General features: G+C 32.3%; 1 protein-coding gene across 1 annotated transcript; it reads right to left on the reverse strand.

The window, feature by feature from the left end:
* Positions 1-3,256: 3,256 nt before the first annotated feature.
* LOC148304766 (acyl-CoA Delta-9 desaturase) lies at positions 3,257-24,946 on the reverse strand. Its single transcript, XM_088267780.1, has 7 exons — positions 24,812-24,946; positions 17,657-17,814; positions 9,870-10,000; positions 5,888-6,093; positions 4,698-4,886; positions 4,349-4,455; positions 3,257-3,608 (listed from the first exon to the last, which is right to left on the reverse strand). Exons 2-7 carry the CDS (start codon positions 17,796-17,798, stop codon positions 3,400-3,402), a joined length of 984 nt encoding a protein of 327 aa, XP_088123906.1. The 5' UTR covers positions 17,799-17,814; positions 24,812-24,946; the 3' UTR covers positions 3,257-3,399.
* Between the last annotated feature and the right edge of the window lie 1,130 nt (positions 24,947-26,076).

Raw genomic sequence — 26,076 nt, forward strand, 5'->3', positions numbered from 1 at the left:
TAGCCGAGCATGCTGACTATTACTCTACGGAGGCGGACAATTCTTAAAATCTACTGTGACACGTGTTTTGATGCATTCCGCATCATTTATGGTGTTTGAAAATTCTTGTGTACCTTCACAAACGTAAATGTTTCCCCAAGCGATGATCTAATTTCTAGTTGATCACACATCGTCACATATTACATAAAATTATGCCATAATTGAGTGTCATTATTTGTAATACACGTGTTATTGATCACGTACTCTCTTACAATATTTATTTACGATTATTTTAAGTGTCTCAACAGAGATGAACCAACATTTTGAGTGTGTCTCAATACTTGTTCACAAATCTGGATTATCTCAAATTATAGGAGTTATTTTCCATATTATTTTTTGATTCGTGTATCTTGGGGTTGGATGCATTGCAATGCGGTGGAGTCTGGATGGTTCCATTCATCGTTCTTCCAATTATTTAACATCCATATTGCTCATTTTATTGAAGTTGTATTGTAAATGGTAAATACAGTATTGTAACAACTGGTTTCGTTTCTCAATTGAAATTGACATATTGAATATGGAATCGCCATCTGTTGATAGCCTTGTGAAGTTGTGAAGAATATAATTAGCTTTTTGACTACCACGTACGCAACATTGACTATACGTACGCAACTTTGCTTACAGAAACTAAAATAAAAATAAAATATATAAGACTCACCTAGACTCCATACCAAAGAATTTTTTTAAATTTTAATTTACTTTGTTTTAAAAATAAATAAATTGTAAAACGAACTCCCTCTCTCAACACAAGTATCTCCTTTATTAGAGAGGTGGAAACGTTATATTTTAAATTTATTGTATATTTACTTACTATTTTGTATTATTTAAATATGTATTTTGTAAAAAAAAATTCAATAAAAAAAAACAACATGTTAAATTTATGCTTCGAAATTTCACTACTTGATGACAGGATATACTTTAAATATAAACACGAAAAACAAAAAATATGAAATATAGATCAATCAATGTTAGAATATTTTTGAAAAAAATCCATGTTTTCGTCGGATATCAGTAATTTTAATCGTTATTTCATAGGTATTCATATAAATTTGATAACCCATAAGTAGAAGAAAATTGTGTAGAGTCGAGGAGGCTAACGTAGCATATGCGGTTGAAAACGCTTGGCTAAAATAGGACGCCAAAATATGCGGTGGTTAAAGTGTTAACTAAAATAAGTATTTAAAGGGAAATCATAATATTGGGAATAGGCATCCATAATAAGGGTTAATCAAATACAAAATAAAGAAAAAATAAGTATTTTATTTTATTAAGTAATACAATAAAATGCGAATATCGTAACAACACTCGTGACAGTAAATATGTGAACCATCTCATGTCACCTTACCTATAACAGAAAGTGCCTTTGGTAAAAGAAAAACAACAGAAATCGTGGATTTATTTTACTAATATTTTTACAATTTTTTTCATAAATACATCTAGTTTTTATAGGTGTGTGTGTAGCAGAAACTCAATTATTAATTTGAAATCAAACACAGATTTTTTGAGTATTTTTTGTATTTTATTAAAAAACGCATCAAAATTAATATTGTGACAATTGTTTCGCCTAGTTATGGCATTTTCAAACATTATCGTTTGAAAATGCCATAACTAGGTGAAACAATTGTCACAATATAAATTTTTATGCGTTTTTTTTAATCAAATACAATTTAGTAGAGTCAAAAAATCTGTGTTTGATAAAAAATAAATAAATGCATAAAACAATTTGTTTAATTGATGGTAACCATCTTTCTTCAAATGCATCATTAAGCTTACGTCTGGAAAATATACCTTTTTACTATCTGCCATTTTTAACGTATGTATAGGTACTGAACGTAGCTATTCATTTGCACGGTAGATACGCCCTACGCAATACCGTGTAAAAAAAGTGTGTAAAATGTTTACAAAATAATTACAAAAATATGTTGGTTAGATTTCCTTGCATAAAAATAATTTCAGGATTTCAATCATTATACATTCACAATATTTTTGGGTCTCCCTTGTTCCAAATCCTTGTTAACAAATGTAGTTTTCTCCACTTAGGAGGTGTATTTACATTTTTACATCTCAACATAGATGAAGAAGAATATAGAAATCTGAGTATTTTCTGGGCTTATGACCTGTCGTAGGCTGATAACATTCACCCGTGATGGATAACCACACTTCTCAGTTTTTTGGAACTCCTACATATTAAAACTCTCATGACGCTTTATTCACGCATAAAAAAATCAAATCTTGTTTTCAGGAATTTGGATCTTGCATACATATATATAAAAGGGTCTGAAAATAACCATAGATGACTCCAGTGAACTCACTGGAGTCATCTATGGTTATTTTGAGACACTTTTATATAGATGTATGCAAGATCCAAATTCCTGAAAACAAAATATGATTTTTTTATGCAGCATATAATTTGACCTGTCATAGGCTGAATTATGTGGTCATTTTATTCAAGTGCAACATTCACCACTCTACTCATGATTGTCAACCACACTACTCACACTTTACACACGTGAATGAACGTGTCAATTAAAGGATATATACAACTTCTTAAATATGAGTAGTGTGGCTGTCAATCATGGTTGAAATGTTACACAAGTGTAAAAGTATCACTAAGCCATCTGTGACTTGTCGTAAGCCCTGTAAATACCCAGACATACGCATTCTTGATCCATGTTGAGATGTCAAAAAAATGAAATAATTTTTCAATATATATATATATATATATATATATATATATATATATATATATATATATATATATATATATATATATATATATATATATATATATATATATATATATATATATATATGTTTATAAAAGGACAAAATAACATTCCACCTATGTATAATATTTACTATTTAGTGTAGATAAAGTGTCATTTTATTTTTTGACATCTCATCAAAGATGAAGAAGAATATGGAAGTCTGGGCATTTACAGGGCTGACGACTGTCATATGCTGGTTTAAATGATCACTTAACACACGTATAACATTCACCAATTCTACAAATTGTAGAATTGGTGAATGTTACACGTGTGTAAAGTGATCCCTCAAACCAGCCTATGACGGTCGTCAGCACTGTAAATGCCCAGACTTCCATATTCTTCTTCTTCTTTGATGAGATGTCAAAAAATAATATGAAAATAACTCCTGTAGTTGGAGATAGTACAGATTTTGTGAACAAGTATTTGGACACACTCAAAATGTTGTAGATAAAGCGTACTAATGGAAAAAAGTTTTTATATATTTACATCATCCCAATCTCGTAAAGTAAATAAATCCACGATCTGTGATGTATTGATAAATGTAAATCCGCTAGTCTGAAGTCCTTGCGTACTTTTGTATTGTTCTTATCATCTATTCGAGGATGTCGCTCCTGTCGAGGAAGTGGTCTTCGGGCAGGACCTGACTGCTCTCGGCTTGCTGCAGGCAGTCCTGGATGGACTTGCCCGAGGTGACTGCGTCCGCCAGCGCCTGCTTCACGGACTCCGTGTCCATGGTTCGCAGCCCTGTCGCCCAACCCATGGCGGCCCAGATGCGAATGAAGGTCGTGGAGCAACCTGTGGCTGGAATTTTAAACAGAAATAAATTTAAATTTAAATAACGGTATATTATCAGACACTACATTTTTAACCCTATGGATGATATATCAAGACTATCATGCCGTTCCTCTGTAGAGGTAGGCAAGGAGGATGGAATGCCACACTCTTCTGTACTGACAAGCATTCCTAGCTTCTTTCACATTCATATTGCGTAAACTTTTGACACCACCAAATTTTAGGTACTTGATCTGGTTGTGCCAAATCTTTTGTCGTCCTCGTATATGTATATGTATATATGCTTGACTGATCACCTTCAAATATGTGAGTAACGATCATTTAGTGTTTATTCGAAGGGGTGGGCAGAGAGAATTGAACGCCACTCTGGCATTCCAAACAATCTTCGTCTGTTCCACATTCATGCATCTCCTCGTACATACCCGCCGATCATTCCGACTCCTGCCCACCTTTGACCTTTCTAGTATTTGACATACTTGATCGTGTCAAGTTTTCTTCGGTTTTAAATTAATAGAATTCCTTGGTTAAACGAAGATGTAATATTTACCATATGTTCCATATTCCCCACTCTTGTAATCCCAGGGGAGCGTGTAGTGATACTGGGGCCAGTAGCTCTTGGTCAGGATGAAGACCATGTTTGTATCCGCAGGATATCTAAATGTCTAGTATTTGACATACTTGATCGTGTCAAGTTTTCTTCGGTTTTAAATTAATAGAATTCCTTGGTTAAACGAAGATGTAATATTTACCATATGTTCCATATTCCCCACTCTTGTAATCCCAGGGGAGCGTGTAGTGATACTGGGGCCAGTAGCTCTTGGTCAGGATGAAGACCATGTTTGTATCCGCAGGATATCTAAATGCACAAAAAATAAAAAGGTTACACATGAAATAGTATTTGAATTTTATTGAAGTGTTGTAAAAAGGTGTACTCTACTTCAAACTTATTGAATTTCATGGAATATTTACATAAATATCTGTTTTAATTTAGTTTATACATATATCTCCGATAAAGTTTTAAAAATTGGAATGGTGTGTTTGTCAATAATGGGTGCAATTCAATATTACAAAATGTTGTTTTAAAGAAGGGGTACTGACTTATCACCAGGCTTGAGGCCCCAAACCAAGACTCCGCTGTTGATGAACCAGGCAGCATGGAGGACGATGGCGTATCTGAGGAAGCCCAGGATGAAGACCGAGTTAGTGATGGTCTCTCCCCAGTACTCCACGGGGGCGTTGATGGGCAGCAGCAGGAATATCACAGGGTAAAGTATCCACGAGTAAAACCTGGAAGTCATTTTAATGCAGACATGAATTTTAAGGAATAAAAAACAAAAATGGAGAAAATCGATCTAGAAACTGGATTATAACATCAAGAACATTAATTAAAATGGTTATAATCAGCATATTCATTGGAGCCATAGAGGAACGGATGGAAATGTAAATTAAATCCATCTTAAAATAGAAAATAATAATTATAATAATTTATTTCTTAATAATTGACTAAGAAAATATATGTGGCGAATGTGAGAGGGAAAACAGAACGTGGACGACCGAAAAAGACTTGGCACGATCAGATTAATCAGAACCTAAAATCTGGCGGTGTCAAAAGTCTGCGTAATCGGAGGGCATGTATGACTAGATGTATGGATGTGAAGGAGGCTAGGAGTGGATGTCAGGACAGAAGAGTGTGGCGTTCCATCCTCTCTGCCTACCCCTGCGGGGAAACGGCGTGATGGTAGTAGTAGTAGTACTAGTTAAAATAGAAATAATAACAGTGTTGGCTTTGATTTTTGTCTGGGTACACATTTTATTTTAGGTTATAATAAAGGGTATATGAAGAATACAATAGATATCAAATTTATAAATACATTAAAAGTGCTAAAATTAAATACAAATATTTAATTTTAACAGAAATAAACTGAGAACGAAAAAAGTTAACGATAAGTGTATACTATATGAGTTATAAATTACAAGAAAAAGCTACTTAGCTCTGTTTTTTTCAATAAATAATTTCAAGTGTATACTATATGAGTTATAAATTACAAGAAGAAGCTACTTAGATCTGTTTTTTTAAATAAATAATTTCAACGAAATCGAAGTAAATTATTGGTGTCTATCATATCGTCCTTATGAGATGAAATAAACAGTTTTGGAGCTATGAAAAATGAGTGATATGTACAATACATTTTACAATACAACCGATACATGATTCCATACTTGATGCAATACCTCCGACACTTGATACAATACAACCGATGCATGATACAATATAAATTATCAAGTACCTGTGCTGGAACATGACAATGGAATCCTTTTCCAGATCGGAAACATCAATTTTCTTGGCCAATTCTTGCTGCTGCGGACTCAGGGACTGAAGGTGTGTGAAGAAGTGGGCAAAGTTGAATCCCTTGTTATGGTTGTAAGGGTCCAAGTCTGTTCCGAAGTTCTCATGATGGAGACGATGATCCACCACCCAGTTATATATAGACCCCTGGAATTAGGAAACCAATGTCAATAAAATATATTGGTTATATGAACATGTGATTTCTAATTTACCAAACTTGCAATTACCAAACTAGACAAAACTATCGAAATCCTTTAGTTTACAACCATGATACACGATTTACACACAACGAAGGTTTGATAGTCCCAAGAATTAACAATAATATGGAAGTCGAACACTGCAATACATCGTTCCGAACATTTTTAATTTGTTGCCGACGGATGTTAGAGGTCAAAATAAAATATAGAACAAAGGCAAAATAAAGGAATGGGAAATGATCAAGAGTTAATTTTATGAAAATTGTAAAATGTTTATATTCTTATTTTTTTCTCTTTTTTGGGTCTATATTAGGTCAAAATCGTTAAAAACAATACAAAATGTTTTAAAAAAGGACTCCACCGACAAGACACACAAGGTGGCTTGGTGTGTCTCTGCAAAAAAAATGTTCTAAATATGTATAAATTGTGATTTAAATAAATGTACACAAAGAATAAAAAAAAAAAATAATAAAATGAAGACTTTTGAAAAGAAAGAGATTTGAGACGGTTCCAGAGATTAAGGAAAATGCGACGAAAGAGTTTTTCGCAACTTTTCCAAATCCGAACAGGCCAATAGTTCGGATTTCCGGGATTCCACTGTATACAGATACTTATACAAATATTCAAATATACGATTCAAACGTTCATAGTTACAGTATTAATCAATATTCGATAAAATAACTAACTAACCATCACGCCGCTTCACCGCAGGGGTAGGCAGAGAGAATAGAGCGCCACACCACTCTGTCCTTGCAAACATTCTTCGCCTCTTCCATGTTCATGCATCTCCTCATACATACCCGCCGATTGTTACGACTCCTAACCTGACCACTTTCAAGTATTTGGCATACCTGATCGTGCCATGTTTTTCTCGGTCTTCTTCTGCTTCTTTTCCCACTAACATTCGTCTCATAAATTTGTTTTACCGTTCTTTCCTCACTCATTCGTTCTACGTGTCCAAACCATCTCAACACACCTTTCTTAATTTTATCGATAATGCTTATCTCAGCTTTGCATTCCTTCCTTATTTCACTATTCGCACATCTATCATACATTGTTTTGTCGCACATTCTTCTGAGAGATCGCATTTCGACTGCATTCAGTCTACTTTCATCCTTCGTTTGCCAACTCCATGTTTCACTTCCATTCATTAGAGTTGGAAGCAGCACTCCGTTGTGCACTGCCAGTTTAGCTTCCGATACCACTCGGAATATTTGCTGAAATATTCTAATGCATTAACAATAGAAATACTTTTATTGCGTTGCATTATCTTCAAACGACTCAATTTTACAGTAATTACAGTTGACCTTCAAGTGACTCACGCACTTGAGAGATGATGATATTCAAGAAAACTTTATGGTTCCATTAACGATGACATACATTCTTATATTATTTCATATTCCATTACTTTTATCACCGTGTCCGAATCGAGATAAAATTATATTTCCTATTAATTTGGATGCTATTAATTTGGAAAATAAACCATATCGCTCACTCCTTTCAAGAACGTCATAAATCAAAAAACGTGATTTTTCAGGAGTACAATTTCAGGAACCATATCGCTCACTCCTTTCAAGAACGTCATAAATCAAAAAACGTGATTTTTCAGGAGTACAATTTCAGGAGTACATAATACAATTTATTAAAAATAAATATCAAGCTACTTATTGAACTTTTTACTGTGCAACAGATCTTTTAAGGTTAAACCTGAAGGTTTTTTCTCCATTTGAAAAATAAATAGTTTCTTTAAAAAAAAATTAAACAATAACTTTTCTTCCAAATACAAAACCAACACTTTCTGCCCTGTAGCGGGTAAATGTTATGTTGAAAATATGCCTCTTTTGCTGGGATATAGTACATTTTTTGGGCATTTCGAAAACATGTTTAACTGAAATTTCACGATTTTTGATTTATGACGTTCTTGAAAGGAGTGAGCGATATTTGAAATGATATTAAAATATTTTAAACAATTTCATTACGTTTGTACAACTATACGCCCAATTAACAGTAGGTTAAACGAATGATTTGAACTTGACCCAAAAGGTTAGCATCACGTGAACACTGCATCGATGTGATTCAACGCTCTATGCACCATTACGTCAGTACGTCATAGCATAGCGTCATTGAATCTCATTTTCTTTCTTAGATTGAAAAATTCTTTAATAAATGTAGATAATTGTTGGAAGGTGACGAAGAAGACAATGGTATGCGCATGTGAGGAGAACGAAACCATCCAGACACCCACACATTCCATCGCACGGCCAACCCTAAGGTAGACCATTCCCGGGCAGACCAACTAAGGATGGATTGACAACTGGGAATCGACATCGGAGTAGGCTAATCCCTCTTAAAAACAGACCATAAGGCCTACACCAAAAAGTAGAAGAAGAAGATAATCGTTTATTTCCGTAATGATTACACACATATTACAAAACATTCCCATATATTAAAACTGCAAAATTGACTTGGTAGGTACTAATTATATGAAAAGTCTTTCATGTCAATATTGGATTGAATCAAATTTTAATACAGGGTGACTAGAAACTACCGTACTGAAGGTCCTGGGTTCGATTCCCAGGGGAGGGGGTCAAATAAATATAACTGATTTTTCACTCTAATATTTATTCGATATTACCCTGGACTGGTACCTGAAACGGAGGGCTAATCACCTTTCTTCCATGTGTTAACGATGAAGATTAAATTCCTTTGTTATGATGCAGTGGCCTATGCACCATCGTGGGTGGATAAGAGTTTGAAGAAGAAAAAGTTAAAAAAGAATGAAAAAAACAACATGTTTTATTCAAATCTGCAACATGTTAAAAATTATGTTTAAAGATATAAAAAAAAATAAAAATATGGAAAAAGAACCCCACCGATTATGTGGCTTAATGCGTCAAAAATATGTACATATATGTATTTTTGATTGTATGTTTATGTTTTATGAATATATAAAATAAATGAAACTCTGTAAAAATGAAATCTTTAAATGACAGCTGATTTGCAAACACCCGTTATTACAAATATTCAAGTAGCGAAATTTTTCCTTTACATCCACATACCATACATACTCGTATATGTACCTCAGGAATTAACTGTAAAGAATTTGATTCATAACTTATTGACAAGCCCAAAACAGATATGATTTCACTTTCCACTGATTACATTATCAGAAGGAACGCCATATTGTATTCATAAACTCGTCTTTGAAAATGAAATCAATGTATGTATTATACTTTCACATAATTATTTCACGAAAGCAAAACTGAAGAACAAAATAACTCGGGATTGCATATCGCTCACTCCTTTCAACAACGTCATATATCAAAAAACATGATTTTTAAGGAGATCTTTTTTGATGTTTAAAAATATAATACAATATATTAAAAATAAATATCAGGCCACTTATTGGACTTTTTACTGTGCCACAGATCTTTTTAGGTAAAACCTGAAGGTTTTTTCTCCATTTGAAAAACATTAAGTTTAAAAAAATTAAACAATACCATTTCTTCAAAATGCAAAAACAACACTTTCTGCCATGTAGCGGGTAAATATTAAGTTAAAAATATGCCGCTTTTGCTGGGATATAGTACATTTTCTGGGCATTTCGAAAACATGCACAACTGAAAATTGATGCTCTTTGAATTATGACGTTCTTAAAAGGAGTGAGCGATATGTGAACAAAGGTTTGTATACATTCCAGGTATTGTGAGAGATATTTTTATTTACCTGACCGACTAATGTCTGACATAACGTCAATACTATCCTTAGAGGTGTGGATGCCTTGTAGGCGCCGTGGGCCCATAATCTGTGAGCTCCGCACGTAACTCCCAAGATCCCAAACAACGACAGAGTTAAACCTGAAAAATTCATTATGATTTTATACAACTATTCAATTTACAATTTCAATTGACATATACTTTTATTACAAACTAAAAAATTAAAGCGGATACATAAAAATCGAAAATATGCAAGAACTTTTGCTAAAGGTGTAGAAGGATAACGCTTCGGAAAACTCCTGCAGACACATGGAACAGATCAATATCCAATGTGATATTGTTCAACATGGCGGTAGCTCTTCCTACAGGCATAACCATCGGCAGGTAGGTCCTGTATATAGCAAAGTGAAACAATCTATGCCGATCTGAGGTATCGTATTTCGACTATATATAAATATATATATATAAATATATATATATATATATATATGTATATATATATATATATATATATATATATATATATATATATATATATATATATATATATATATATATATATATATATATATATATATATATATATTTATATTTATATAATATAAATATATGAACCGTTGGACCATTAGCTTGATAGGAGGTTTATCTAAACAATTAATTAAGGATCACACATTTCATATTTCTAACCAACTAACTAACCAAAACTCCTCTTCTCTGCAAGGGTAGGCAGAGATAATAGAACACCACGCCATTCTATCTTTGCAAATATTCTTCGCTTCTTCTACATTCATGCATCTTCTCATGCATACCCGCCGATTATCCACATTACAAGTATTTGACATACTTGATCACGCCAAGTTTTCATTCGGCCTTCCTCTGCTCCTATTTCCAACTACATTCGCCTCATTAATGTTGTTTTTTCAGCTCGGTTCTCACTCATTCGTTCCGCATGTCCACACCATCTCAACACACCTTTCTTAATTTTATCGATAATGTGTATCTCAGCCTAGCATTCTTTCCTTATTTCACCATTTGAATATCTGTCATACATCGTTTGTCGCACATTCATCAGAGGGATCGCATTTCGACTGCATTCAGTCTACTTTCATCCTTCTTTTTCCAAGTCCATTTTTCGCTCCCAAACATTCGGGTTGGAACCAGGATTATATAGGATATTTCGCTCAAATAAATGATACATATCGCTCACTCCTTTCAAGAACGTCATAAATCAAAAAACTTGATTTTTCGGGAGAACGTTTTTAAAGTTTAAAAATATAATACAATGTATTAAAAATAAATATCAAGCCACTTATTTAACTTTTTACTGTGTAACAGATCTTTTTAAGTAAAACCTGAAGGTTTTTTCTCCATTTGAAAAATATTTAGTATATTTAAAAAAATAATTAAACAATATGTACATTTCTTCAAAATGCAAAAACAACACTTTCTGCCCTGTAGCGGGTAAATATTAAATTAAAAATATGCCTCTTTTGCTGGGATATAGTACATTTTCTTGGCATCTTGAAAACATGCACAACTGAAAATTGGCGATTTTTGATTTACGACGTTCTTGAAAGGAGTGAGCGATATGAAAAACAACTTAATATTCTGTACAGTTTCATGGAGTTAAAATGATTAGTTACCAAGTCATTACCTGTCAAGTTTGATGATTAGTTTATTATACAATTAGTGATGGCAATAACAAGTTTTTCGTGGAAATAGATGTTTCTACGTCAGTAATAACAATAAAATCATGAATTGTCTCCAAACCACGTAATCAATATACATGATTGTATTTAACAACATAACTTGAGTTGGAATTGACTATATCTTATTGTGTTATTAATTACATCTGCATTCTAAAAGCCAAAGTGAAATATTATAAATATAATTTACATTTATATATATATATATATATATATATATATATATATATATATATATATATATATATATATATATATATATATATATATATATATATATATATATATATATATATATATATATATATATATATATATATATATATATATATATATATATATATATATATATATATATATATATATATATATATATATATATGTGGCGAATGTGAGAGGGAAAACAGAACGTGGACGACCGAAAAAGACTTGGCACGATCAGATCAATCAGAACCTAAAATCTGGCGGTGTCAAAAGTCTGCGTAATCGGAGGGCATGTATGACTAGATGTATGGATGTGAAGGAGGCTAGGAGTGTATGTCAGGACAGAAGAGTGTGGCGTTCCATCCTCTCTGCCTACCCCTGCGGGGAAACGGCGTGATGGTAGTAGTAGTAGTAGTAGTATATGTATATTTATAAATATATATATATATATATATATATATATATATATATATATATATATATATATATATATATATATATATATATATATATATATATATATAAAACATTTTGAGTGTGTCCAAATACTTGTTCACAAAATCTGGATTATCTCCAATTACAGGAGTTATTTTCATATTATTTTTGACATCTCATCAAAGATGAAGAATATAAGAGTTTCTGCTTAGTAAAAAGCTTCTTTACATCTCACCAATAGATGTCTCTAGTGAAGTTCTAGTGATTCAAGAACAAGGTTTCTAAATTGGTTCATATATATAGAACTTCCAAGAATTTGAGTAGTGTGGTTGTCAATAATGGGTTGAATTGGTGAATGTTACACGTGTGTAAAGTGATCACTTAAACCAGCCTATGACGGTCGTCAACAGAAAATTAAATTGGGTTCGATTTCCAGGGGGGTTTAATAAATATAAGTGATTTTTTCACTCTAATATTTATTCAATATTACACTGGACTGGTACCTGAAGTGGAGGGCTGATCACCTTTCCTTCATGTGTAATCGATCGAGATAACACTGCCTTTATATGAAGCAGTGCCCTATGCACCATTGAGGCTCGGAAAGGGATTATTATTATTAAAGAAAACACTTGTTTTTTACCACTTAAGTTTTATTATAGACTACATGTTTTAGAAGTTAAACTTCCATCATTCAGGTCTGTATAATAACTATTTTTTTTAATCATTGTAACATGTCTTACCACAAAGTTAATGCCGAAACAATAAATAAAATAATCTCAGTTTCATGACGATACGAAATACGACAAAGTTGTATTATCCATAGCATTCGAGTTGCATCGATGGACAGAAAATAATATGCCTTCTGCGACCTTCTGATAGGTTGAGTGAAAGAGAAAAAAGGGATCTCTAAATGAGGGAAAGAGACGATGCTATTATAAGCGCAATGATAGAAACCCATAGTTAAAGCTAGTGAATAAATTGTAGTCATTACCGAAACGCACTATACAAAAATATATTAAAATTAATAATACAATACGAGGCTTACGATCGTTAAGGCTGGAGTAAGGAATTATTTTACACACGTGTAACATTCACCAATTGTACCCACGATTGACAACCACACTACTCAAATTCTTGAAACTTCTACATATATGAACCAATTTTAAAACATTATTATTTTTTGACATCTCATCAAAGATGAAGAAGAATATGGAAGTCTGGGCATTTACGGGGCTGACGACCGTCATAGGCTGGTTTAAGTGATTACTTTACACACGTGTAACATTCACCAAGTCTACCCATTATTGACAACCACACTACTCAAATTCTTGGAAGTTCTATATATATAAACCAATTTAGAAACTTTGTTCTTAAATCACTAGAACTTCACTAGAGACATCTATTGGTCGTGAGATGTCAAAAAAAAAATAACTCCTGTAATTGGAGATAATCCAGATTTTGTGAACAAGTATTTGGCCACACTCAAAATTGTTTGATAAAATAATATAAAAAATAACTATGATAATAATAATAATTTTAGTAGTGTGGTTGTCAATCATGGGTAGAATTGGTGAATGTTACACGTGTGTAAAGTAATCACTTAAACAAGCCCATGACGGTCATAAGCCCCGTATATTAATTAACCTTTTCATCTATGTTGAAATATTAAAAATATGTAAAATAATTACCTCTAATTGGAGATAATACAGATTTGTGAACAAGTATTTGGACACAATCAAAATGTTTTCAAGCCTTTTATACTTATTTAATTGTTTTAATGACTACGGATAAATGTATAATATAATTGTCCTTTAATCTTTATCACCTTCAATATACAAAGTTGGAAATTAATTTTTTTCTCTGATTTTTTCCTATATTCACATTGTGGGTCATTCAAATATAATAAACTGTTAAATTTACAAGCATATTCAAATGTTTTCATACATATTATTGCAGTTCGTGCCTTACAAAGGTACTCATAATATAAATTAGCATTAAAATTTAAATAAAATGCATTTTATTGTCTATGCTAACTAACCACTTAAAATGGAATGTGTAAACAATGCGTGGTTAACGCAAAATTTAATTTGTAGGTAAAGTATATTTCTAACCTTTAGTTGTTGAATTCTCAATTATATCTGCAGCTGAATAATGATTTAACCGCAAATAAGATTTGACGCATGAATATGACGCAATATTAAATATTTCTGGATAATTTACTAACTCAAATATCAAAAGAATTCTTCTCAATTATTCATTGAATTTTTAATTTATTTTTTATGTATATAACATATCGCTCACTCCTTTCAAGAACGTCATAAATCAAAAATCATGAATTTTCTGTTGTGCATATTTTCGGAATGCCCAGAAAATGTACTATATTTCAGCAAAAGAGGCATATTTCTAACTTAATATTTACCCGCTACAGGGCAGAAAGTGTTGTTTTTGCATTTTGAAGAAAAGGTATTGTTTTATTATTTTTTTAAATAAACGAAATATTTTTCAAATGGAGAAAAAAACGTAAGGTTTTACATAAAAAGATCTGTTGCACAGTGAAAAGTTCAGTAAATGGCTTGATATTTATTTTTAAAACATTGTATTATATTTTCAAACTTTAAAAACGTTCTCCTGAAAAATCAAGTTTTTTGATTTATGACGTTCTTGAAAGGAGTGAGCGATATATAAAAAAGTAAATGTTTGTTTTTTCTAATCCTAATTTTTTTGAAGTTATAAACCTTCAGAAAAAAATACAAAAAACAGATTCCGTGTCTAATTGTCAGCATAAATTCTACATTCATTATAGATTTTTTATCCCTATTTCTAAAAAAAAAGTACGAAAGGGTTAAACTAACCAATGACAGATCTTAAGCCCTGTAATATTATTTATTCTCAGTCAGATATTCTAATCTAAATAGACTTTTAATGGGTATGTTTGAGGATATCTGCCATACGATAAGTAAAATAAGTACCTACAAGACAAAAAAATTAACTAGCTAACTTTTTTAACAACAAAAGTTGTATTTTTGATGTCCACATTGTAATTTATTAGACTCGTGATATATTTTCCTTATATGGAATACCGAGGAAGCAGAGGAATACCGAGGAAAACATGGCACAATCAGGTATTTCAAATACTTGAAAGCGGCCGGGTCAGGAGTCGTAATAATCTTCTGGTATGTATGAGGAGATGTATGAATGTGGAAGAGGCGAAGAATGTTTGCAAAAACAGGGTGGTGTGGCGTTCGATCCTCTCTGCCTTCCCCTGCGGGGAAGCGGCGTGATGGTAAGTTACTAGTTTATTGTTTTCTTGTTTTTTTTTCTTGTAATGTTTTCTTTGTATTGTATTATTACTTTATTTTTCTTGTAATGTTTTCTTCGTATTGTTTTCTAAGTTTATTTTTCTTGTAATGCTTTCTGCGTATTGTATTCTTAGTTTATTAGAATTTTTTTTGTTCAAATATTGTTTTCTTACAACATTTTGAGTGTGTCCAAATACTTGTTCACAAAATCTGGATTATCTCCAATTACTGATAATTAATAAGGAGCTTCTTTACATCTCACCAATAGATGTCTCTAGTGAAGTTCTAGTGATTTAAGGTTTCTAAATTGGTTCATATAGATAGAACCACCAAGAATTTGAGTGGTGTGGTTGTCAATAATGGGTGGAATTGGTAAATGTTACACGTGTGTAAAGTGATCACTTAAACCAGCCTATGACGGTCGCCAGCCCCGGAATTCCATATTCTTCTTCATCTTTGATGTGATGTCAAAAGATAATAGTTTTCTTAATTTATTAGACTGTGATGTTTTCACTTGAAAATGTTTAGCACTAAAATCGTTGTCATTGTTTTCCCTGAGATGAATTTGTGAAATTAAAAACGCAACTTTTGTATATGGCACATTGAGGTATCTCATTAAACGAATCTGCGCCCATTACGAAAGGATTGCAGTGACCTTGCAACAGCCTGCAGTGCCTTATATCATGCGCTGCAGTTGCGTAAGGCGCACGCTATGCCCACGACAAACCAGTCCCAGCGCGATGCAGTACGGCGGGCTCCACTAACCGGGATTTGCGACACTCGAAACCTTTACGTCTATATGGGAATACAAGTTAACTACTTTGCCACAACGTTTAATGATGAGACTTAACATATAATAATTTAAACTGTCATTTCTAGGTGGAATTGCATTTATGCGATAACATTGATATACAAATTTATAAAGTGAAAACTATATAGTTAACTAACTAACTAACTAACCATCACGCCGCTTCCCCGCAGGGGTAGGCAGAGAGAATAGAGCGCCACACCACTCTGTCCTTGCAAACATTCTTCGCCTCTTCCACGTTCATGCATCTCCTCATACATACCCGCCGATTGTTAAGACTCCTAACCTGACCACTTTCAAGTATTTGGCATACCTGATCGTGTCATGTTTTTCTCGGTCTTCCTCTGCTTCTTTTCCCGCTAACATTCGCCTCATAAATTTGTTTTACCGTTCTTTCCTCACTCATTCGTTCTACATGTCCAAACCATCTCAACACACTATATAGTTCATTCCAATTTTATTTTCTTTGACCAATGACAGGGTTTCATCGTTACTGGCAGCATCAGACCGGTGTGAGGGGATAAGACAGGGGTGGAAAACTATGATTTTATATCATTCTTCTGACAAAATAAATTTAAATTGAACGAACTTAAGTAGTGTATTATAATAAAAATTACATCAAAAATTTGGTAAGGGTTTTAAGCAGATTTTTACTTTTTTGTACTCGATTAAAAAATTGTGATTAAACCCTTACCACTATTTAAATGTAATTATCATTATAATGCAGTATTTAAATGAAATCAATTAAAATTTAAAAAAATCATCAAAATTTACTGTTTCTGCATATGTATACGCGCACATGGACGCACCCAGTGACACATTATTTTAATTGCAAATAAAAAATTGATATTTCAACATAGATGAAGTAGAATGTTGAAAAATATTTACAGGGCTTTAAACCTGATAATGTTTCAGCTTTTATTTAGAAGATAATAATAAAGCTCTTATTTCTCTGCTAAAAAAGCTTTCTAAATCCAATCATAGATGGCTGTTGTGAACTCAATGATGAAGCGTCACGAGATTAATGATATATACGAGTTCTTATTTTTTTAGTAGTATGGTTGTCAATTATGGGTGGAATAATAAGCCTACGACAGGTCATAACTGTTGTGAATATCATAAAAAATACATTAAAAATGCCCAGACTTAACCAGAATGGAACGGACCTCTAACAGGTCATAAGCCCTGTAAATACCCAGACTTCCATTTTCTTCTTCAACTATGTTAAGCTATCAAAAATGTGAATATAACTTCTAAGCGGAGAAACTCAGATTTGTGTACAAATATTTGGACACACTCAAAATGTTGTGAAATACATGTATGTACAGGTTAAATGTGAACTTACATAAGATGTTTGTGAGGATTTTGGCATCTGTGAATGCCAGCCAGAGGCCGTACACAGAAAGCACGTGGATGTGTATGAAGAACAGGACGTGAGGCCAGTTGGCCTCCCGTCTGTTGGCCGCGTTCGGGTTGGTGGCTGCCATGCTGATATCTGGTCACCTGTAAACGAAAAGAGCGATCATCGTGACATTCAATCGGTTCGGCAGTCACTTTGGGGTAAAATCTATCCATTTTTAATTAAAAATTTACTTGCTCATTACCGCTATTTCATAAAATCTATTGTGACACGCGTTTCAACGCATTCCGCATCATTTTTGTGTGAAAACGATGCAGAATTCATTATCTTTTCACAAACTTCTATATTCCAGCTTGTTCACCTCCAAAATGTAGTGGTTAGAGCATTTTATTATCGAAATGGAGGTACTGGGTTCAATTCCCAGGGGGGTCAGAATAAAAATAAGTGATATTCTAGTATCGTCTCGCCTTCACGTAATTGACGATCTACATAACACTGTGCAAATGAGATGCAGTGCCCTATGCACCATTGGTTGCGGAAAAGGGTCAGAATGAAAATATTTTTAACTCATCTTTTCTTCATACTAATTGAAGTAATGTTACAAATTAAAAGGTGCGTGTTAATATTGTAATATAAAATTTAATTTATTTCCGAAAAAAATATGTAATAATTATTTCACCATTGGTTTGTGAAAGCGAGTCATATGTAACGTAATTATTTGATAAATATATTAATAATTGCTTAAGGGTATAATTTATATTAATTATGGTATTTTGGAAGTAAAATTATTTCTGAGTTGCATTGAATTTACAGTTAATACATAAAGTATTCATTATGTATTTGTTGTTTCTCCATTTCTCGACTTTTCATAGTACAAATTTGAATGTAACTAATTAACTATCACATAGCTTTCCCGCAGGGGCAGAGAGAATAGAACTTTCAAGTACCTATTTAAAATTTTTGATGATGCCAGTATTAAAAATTTCAATTATTTTCAAATGTAGTGTTGGATATTTCAAATGTATAAAATAAGCTAAAAATTCTGTGTTTTGACAGTCTTATTACAATGCGCATAACCATATTAAAAAATAAGATAAACAAACCCAAATTTATGAGGCGAATGTAGTTGGAAACGGGGGCAGAGGAAGACTGAGAAAAACTTGGCACTATCAAGTATGTCAAATACTTGAAAGCAGTCAGAAGTCGGAATGTAATTAAGGACCATTGTTAGATTTAAGTTTTGACATTTAAGTGACATTTCTTGGTGGAACTGAATTTTATATAATAAAATAAAAACTATGTAATTTTTTTCCACATACATTTTATTTGACCAGCAACCGGGTTTCGTCGTAACCGACATCATCACCAGACCAGTCTGATGATGTCAGTAACGGCGAAACCCGGTTGCTGGTCAAATAAAATTCATGTGGAAAAAATACATAGTTGTTATTTTATTATAAGAACCATTGTGCCCAGAATGTTGTGATGATTTCCATTCACCCATATAAAAACTGTTTATTTCTAGAATTATCATCATTTTATCAGTAAATTATAATATTATTCATATTCATTGCATTTGTTTTGTCGTATTAGAATAAAGATATACATTTTATTTTACCTATACAAGCAATTCTTTTGAGTTGCTCTCTCTCTCTGTCTCTCACATAAAATCTTTATTATTCTTTATTTGTTAACCTGTCCGGGAGTATGGACGTAAATGAACGTCGTTGCGAAGTTTCTTTAAAGGAGTATCGACGTGAATGAACGTCGAAGTCCGTCTGGCAGTTAGTATGATGTAACTTGTATAGTAAATTGTGTGTAATTTTGTCATTGAAAAATATTTCGAATAAGTGTTTTTTGTTGTTTTGAATTATTTTAACATAATCTTCATAAAACATAGATTTAGTCAAATAAAAAAAAAACATGTAAAAACAACCCACTTAATCCCATAATTTTTTGTACTCCCGGAGAGGTTAACCCACGACTGCCCTTAGGATCCATATGGGGCAGAAATTTTTGACTGCTTAACTGCCCAGGATTTTTTTTTCCAATTTCCACGGAAATTTTTTTATTGGAAATTACAAATAACGGAATAAATGTAAACTGGTATGAAGCAGCATTGTCAGTGATACAAAAGAAGTGTTGCTAGCCCAAAAAAATAAACGGTAGTCGAGCAAAAATTAAAAATATAATACTTTACATTCGGGCCCATATGGACCCCATGGGCATTGGAAGGGTTTCCATGGCCTGGGCGGTTAAGAGTTAAAAGTTTCACTTCTAACACGGTACGGTCGACTCAAACGCAAACAACTTTGCATTTAGTCAATTTCAATTGTCTTTGTTTAAATTGACTGATGACCTCCTCCAACTGATTTCCAATTCAAATACAATACGGATACATGGATACAAGTTCGTAACAGGTCAATTTATAGACCTAAAAAACACATTTTCTCGTACACACGAAGCGAGAAATTTAGTTTATTAAACCACCCTACCTTCAGGTTATTTTCAGGCATATTTTTTTTATAAACACGCAAAAAATCACGTTTGTTGTCATAAAATATTGTCGGGTTTGAAACCTGACAAAAATTTGTCAGTGTATCCGGTATGTATTAAATATTTTTGGAACAGATATCTTTTCTCGTGTGCGTAGGTCATACGGCTAAGCGCGGAATGGTGAACAAAAACCGCGCGTATCACGTACGTTCGTATGTGCAGGGCGGTTAAAGACTGAAATTTGTCCGCCACCGTAGTGTAATGGTCAACACGCTCGACTACCGTTATGAAGGTCCCGCGTTAGAGTCCTAGTCCGATTCGATTCGAGATTCGATTCAAATAAATATAATTATTTTTTTACTCTAATATTTATTTAATACCCTGGACTGGTTGGTACCTGAAGCGGAGGGTTGCTCACCTTTCCTTTATGTATTAACGATCAAGATGACAATGCGTTTATATGATGCAGTGCCCTATGCACAATTATGTGCGGATAAGGGTTTGAAGAATGATTGAAATTCGTAAAAACGATCTTATATATTTTATTTTCTTTTCATCGTAGATGTTATCATTTTGTCCTTTGCATCAAATGGTGCAGCGTTATCTTGATTGTCAAATACAATATGGCAAGGTACTTTGGCTTATATAAGGTAATATATTCACAATATTTTGATTGTTATGGCAGAAAATGCTGTAACAAGGTGAAACAATTGTCACAAAAATTATTTTTATGTATAATTCAAATGAAACTTTGTTTCAAAATCACTATAAATTTATAAAGATTTTAAAACAATGTTACATTATAATTATAAAATGGAAAATCACTAAGTGCTTCAAACACAAATCATATTATTATTTTTAATTTTTTTTTATATATTTATTCTTTTCATTCTTCATACATTCAGGCATCTCATCATACATTTTCAAACCCTTATACATAAAACAATTTTGTGACTCGTTTTTTTCAACAATGGCAGTCTTATTTTATCCTTATTTCTACAACTAAATACAACGTAGTAGACTCTAAAAATCGGAGTTTGATTTTAACATTTAAATATATAAAATTTACAACATTTTGAGTGTGTCCAAATACTTGTTCACAAAATCCGGATTATTTCCAATTACAGGAGTTATTTTCATATTATTTTTTGACATCTCATCAAAGATGAAGAAGAATATGGATGTCTGGGCATTTACGGGGCTTACGACCATCATAGGCTGGTTTAAGTGATCACTTTACACACGTGTAACATTCACCAATTCTACCCATTATTGACAACCACACTACTCAAATTCTTGGAAGTTCTATATATATGAACCAATTTAGAAACCTTGTTCATGAATCACTAGAACTTCACTAGAGACATCTATTGGTGAGATGTAAAGAAGCTTTTTATTAAGCAGAAACTCTTATATTAGTATGTGAGATCCGAATCCTGGATTATAATCACACACATGAGAAACGCCAGAAAATACCATTTTCATTTTTATTATTAAGCTTATAATTTGACCAGATAATTTATTTACAACATTTTGAGTGTGTCCAAATACTTGTTCACAAAATCCGGATTATTTCCAATTACAAGAGTTATTTTCATATTATTTTTTGACATCTCATCAAAGATGAAGAAGAATATGGAAGTCTGGGCATTTACGGGGCTTACGACCGTCATAGGCTGGTTTAAGTGATCACTTTACACACGTGTAACATTCACCAATTCTACCCATTATTGACAACCACACTACTCAAATTCTTGGAAGTTCTATATATATGAACCAATTTAGAAACCTTGTTCATGAATCACTAGAACTTCACTAGAGACATCTATTGGTGAGATGTAAAGAAGCTTTTTATTAAGCAGAAACTCTTATATTAGTATGTGAGATCCGAATCCTGGATTATAATCACACACATGAGAAACGCCAGAAAATACCATTTTCATTTTTATTATTAAGCTTATAATAATAAAAATGAAAATGGCTTATGACGGTCGTAAGCCCCGTAAATGCCCAGACTTCCATATTCTTCTTCATCTTTGATGAGATGTCAAAAAATAATATAAATATATAAATTTAAATAAGTTCTAAATATATGTTTTATATATGTTATAAGTTCTACAAATTAAACGCCAAATCTATAAATAAAAACCATTGACTGAATCGCAATTTTATCGTCGTTATAAATAAAAATATAAGTAAATATAAGTGTAAGAATGACACCAATAAAAAAGAATACGTAATAACGTTTGTAAAGTTTTTATGTAACAAAGGGATAATCAATTCAATACATTTTCGCTTTTCATTGTTTAGGTCAAAGGTGACTGCTTAAATTAAGTTCAGGAAATATCGATCTAAATGCATGTCATTTACCAACACTTTCTCGAAAACTCAAACGTTGTTCGACTGTTTGTTTCATATTCAATATAGTAATAAAACAGTCAAGTTTTTATGACTGTTAAATATGAAATTTAACAATAACACACAAGTTTTTTGTTTAACATGCTAGTTTTTTTTGCTGTTTGTTTCATATACAAAAACCAACAACACAAAAGTTTTGTTTGACTTTATGTTACATATGAGTATACTCGTACAATATAACAATGAAAAATACAGGTTTGTTTTACTATTTGTTACATATATTATAACAATATAACACACAAGTTTTATTTTTTTAAACTATTTGTTACATCAACAATTATAACACACCAGTTTTCGTTTATTGAAATAGAATATTGTAAAAATACATCCAAATTTTGTTATACAAGGACGTGCGAGACTTCAAACCCTTATCCGCACCCGATGGTGCATATGGCACTGCATCATATAAAAGCAGTGTTATCTTGATCGTTAACACATGAAGGAAAGGTGATCAGCCCTCCACTTTAGGTACCAGTCCAGGGTAATACTGAATAAATATTAGAGTGAAAAAATCACATATTTATTTGAACCCCCAACTGGCAATCACATATTTATTTGACCCCCCAACTGGGAATCGAATCCGGGACCTCCAGTACGGTAGCCAAGAGTACCAACTATTACACTACGGAGGCGGACAAACGGGTATGTAACTCCGGGTGCCCTAGTCAATACTGCTGTTCTCGATTTTCATACCTATTATTCCTTCCCAATTACCTTTTCCTCATAGCAGTAATATCTTTTCTCTCTGAATTCCTTAACTTTCGAAATAAGTAAAGAGCTAAAATTTTAAAATCTAAGAATCTTGAAGGCTTATTACTTTGCCTTCATATACATACATAGTTCTATTATTCCAGTTATTAACGTAAATTTATAACATAAGGAAAAATAGCAAAAAATCAACTATGTTATGTCATTCGTCTTTGATATATCAAAGTACCTTAATTTTTTTAACTTTTTTTTCGCACAGGTAACGTGTGTGTTTGACAATTTCAACGGGTATAGCTATATCTTTTCTTCTTTTATTGAAGAAAGAACAAGAAAAACAAATTTATCAGGCGAATGTAGTTGAAAATAGAAGCAAAGGAAGACCAAGGAAAACTCGCATGATCAAGTATTTCAAATACTTGAAAGTGGTCAGGTCAGGAGTCGGAATATTCGGCAGGAATGTATGAGGAGATCAATGAATGCAAAAGAGGTGAACATTGTTTGCAAAGAAAGATTAGTGTGGCGTTCTATTGGTTTTGCCTATCCCTGTGAGGAAGCGGTGTTATGGATAGTTAGTTAGTTGTATATTTTTTTATATTTTATTTTCAGGTTTAACTCGTTGTTAAGGATCTTTGGAGTTACATCTAATTTAATACAGGCTGAATATTAATTTTTGAACCCATGCCAGACAAATCATTGTATGAACAAAGAAAACTTATGAAAGCTTAAAAAAAAATATATATATACAAAATTGCCACGTTTTATTTCAGGGATTTTTTAAACATGCTTAGGAATAAAAAAAAAACTGTATTTTGGTATTGAATAATGGAAAGTATTTTGAAAGGTATCATTGTGTAAAAAAAATCGACTTGGAGGTTTTTATTTAATTGATTCCATGGGTTTTCTAGAACTTCTGAGAAACTCTCATGAAAAAATTAATTACACTTTCGTTTATTAATATTTTCCGAAGAAAGAATTAAAAAAAGTAAACATACTAAATTAAATTGTTTATACCATCAATATAGTCTGAAATACTGAAAATGCCTCAATAAAAGTATTTATTAACAAGGAATTAAGCGATTTTAATAAAATACAACTTAAAGTATCTATCCATCCCTAAATTGACAGGGTATTTGTAGAAACCGGTTAGAAAAAAAGTACCTACAAAAATAAAAGTAGTTAAAATCAAAGTTGGACTTTTATTTTTTGAAAGTTTATAAAATGTGCCGCCACAAAGTATCAGTAAGAAAATTAAGAAATTAAGCGATTTTCAATGTACTAACAGAGAATTTTCCCAACATTTTGAATCACCGTAATCAATTGTTTAAAAAAATCTTCTAAATTTGATTGCTTACTTTAAATATAAGATTAAAAAAATATATTTATCAATAAAGTATACAAACTTCAAGTAAAATTTTATGATCATTTTTTTTGTATGGCGTAGTTAAATAAATTAATTGCGTTAATTTTTGTATATCTCATTCATATATTATTTATTAATAAATGTTTTGTTTTTGTTACCTTATCCGTTGTAAAGTGGTATGTTATCACAATCGGGAGTCAGGAAAACATGAAATAGAAGAGATACCGTGTTGTCACACCACAAACACCGTTCGTCGTCCAACCCTCGCGATAAGCGTTCACTAACTGACCGCGATTCCGTATTCTGCCATTTGATTATGCGCTCCTGGTAGAATATGACGTAGCTGATAAGTGTACACACTGTCGCTTCGTTCAGTTCGGTTATTTTATCTCCCGACCTTCATGATTCCCTGGGAATCAGAATAAATCACGAAACATTTATATTTAAAAAAATGATAAATATATATTTTACTTAACTTAAATAAATATATTGTCCGACTCCGTAGTGAAATAATAGACAGCACGCTCGGCTACCGTACTGGAAGTCCAGGGTTCGATTCACAGGAGGTGGGTCAAATATATATATATATGTGATTTTTCACTCTTATATTTATTCAATATTGCACTGGACATGAAGCAGAGGGCTGATCACCTTTCCTTCATATGTCCTTCATGATGCAGTGCCCTATGCACCTTCGGATGCGGAAAAGGTTTTTTTTTTTAAATATGTATGTAATTGAATACAGACTGTTAAATTGCGTATATTTATTTAAATTGCAAGGAAAACGAAGGATTCAAATGTAAAAAGGCGTCATTGGTTTAAAGTCAACTTTCGATGCTGCTACTGCGGAGTTTACGTACCCTTTTAATGTATTTCCTATCGGAAGTGAGGAATTCACGACTGTTGAAACTTGTACCCACTGGTTATAACGAAATGACATTGCCACCGACTTTCATATGCCATGCGTATGCGAATGATGCAATATATTGCCAACTTACTGAAATGCTTGCTGAAATAAGCGAATTTTGAAAATCCCAACTTATTTTCCATAGGTTAGCATTAGCAAAAAAATGTTAAAACCCCATTACACATCAAATAACTTAAATCCTTTATTTCTTCTGAGCGCAAACAGACCGTTATTAATATTAACCCTTTCATTACCCGAACCAATTTCCAGATAGAAAGTAAAATAAAAATTATTATTTCATTATATGTTTCGGCAGTCACTTTTATTGAAGTTTATGCATCTTTAATTTAAGTTTTACTTAGTAAATACCACTATTTCTTAATATCTATTGTGTTCGATACATTTCGCATAATTTTATGAATAACCCTGTTATGTTGGTATCGTACTTAAAAATGACCACTATTTTATTATTTATCTATCCATTTTCGATTTATCACATTCTAACATTTTATTTAA

This window comes from Brachycentrus maculatus, unplaced genomic scaffold, assembly GCF_059751285.1.
Source record: "Brachycentrus maculatus isolate JH-2025_06_01 unplaced genomic scaffold, ASM5975128v1 h1tg000305l, whole genome shotgun sequence".
Lineage (NCBI taxonomy): Eukaryota > Metazoa > Arthropoda > Insecta > Trichoptera > Brachycentridae > Brachycentrus > Brachycentrus maculatus.

Coding starts and splice junctions, on each gene's coding strand:
- LOC148304766 (XM_088267780.1), bottom strand. CDS start 17,798: ATGGCAGCCACCAACCCGAACGCGGCCAACAGACGGGAGGCCAACTGG. Junction 6,094..9,869: donor GTCAGACATTAGTCGGTCAG/GTAAATAAAAAT, acceptor TCCTAATTCCAG/GGGTCTATATATAACTGGGT. Junction 4,887..5,887: donor ATTGTCATGTTCCAGCACAG/GTACTTGATAAT, acceptor AATGACTTCCAG/GTTTTACTCGTGGATACTTT.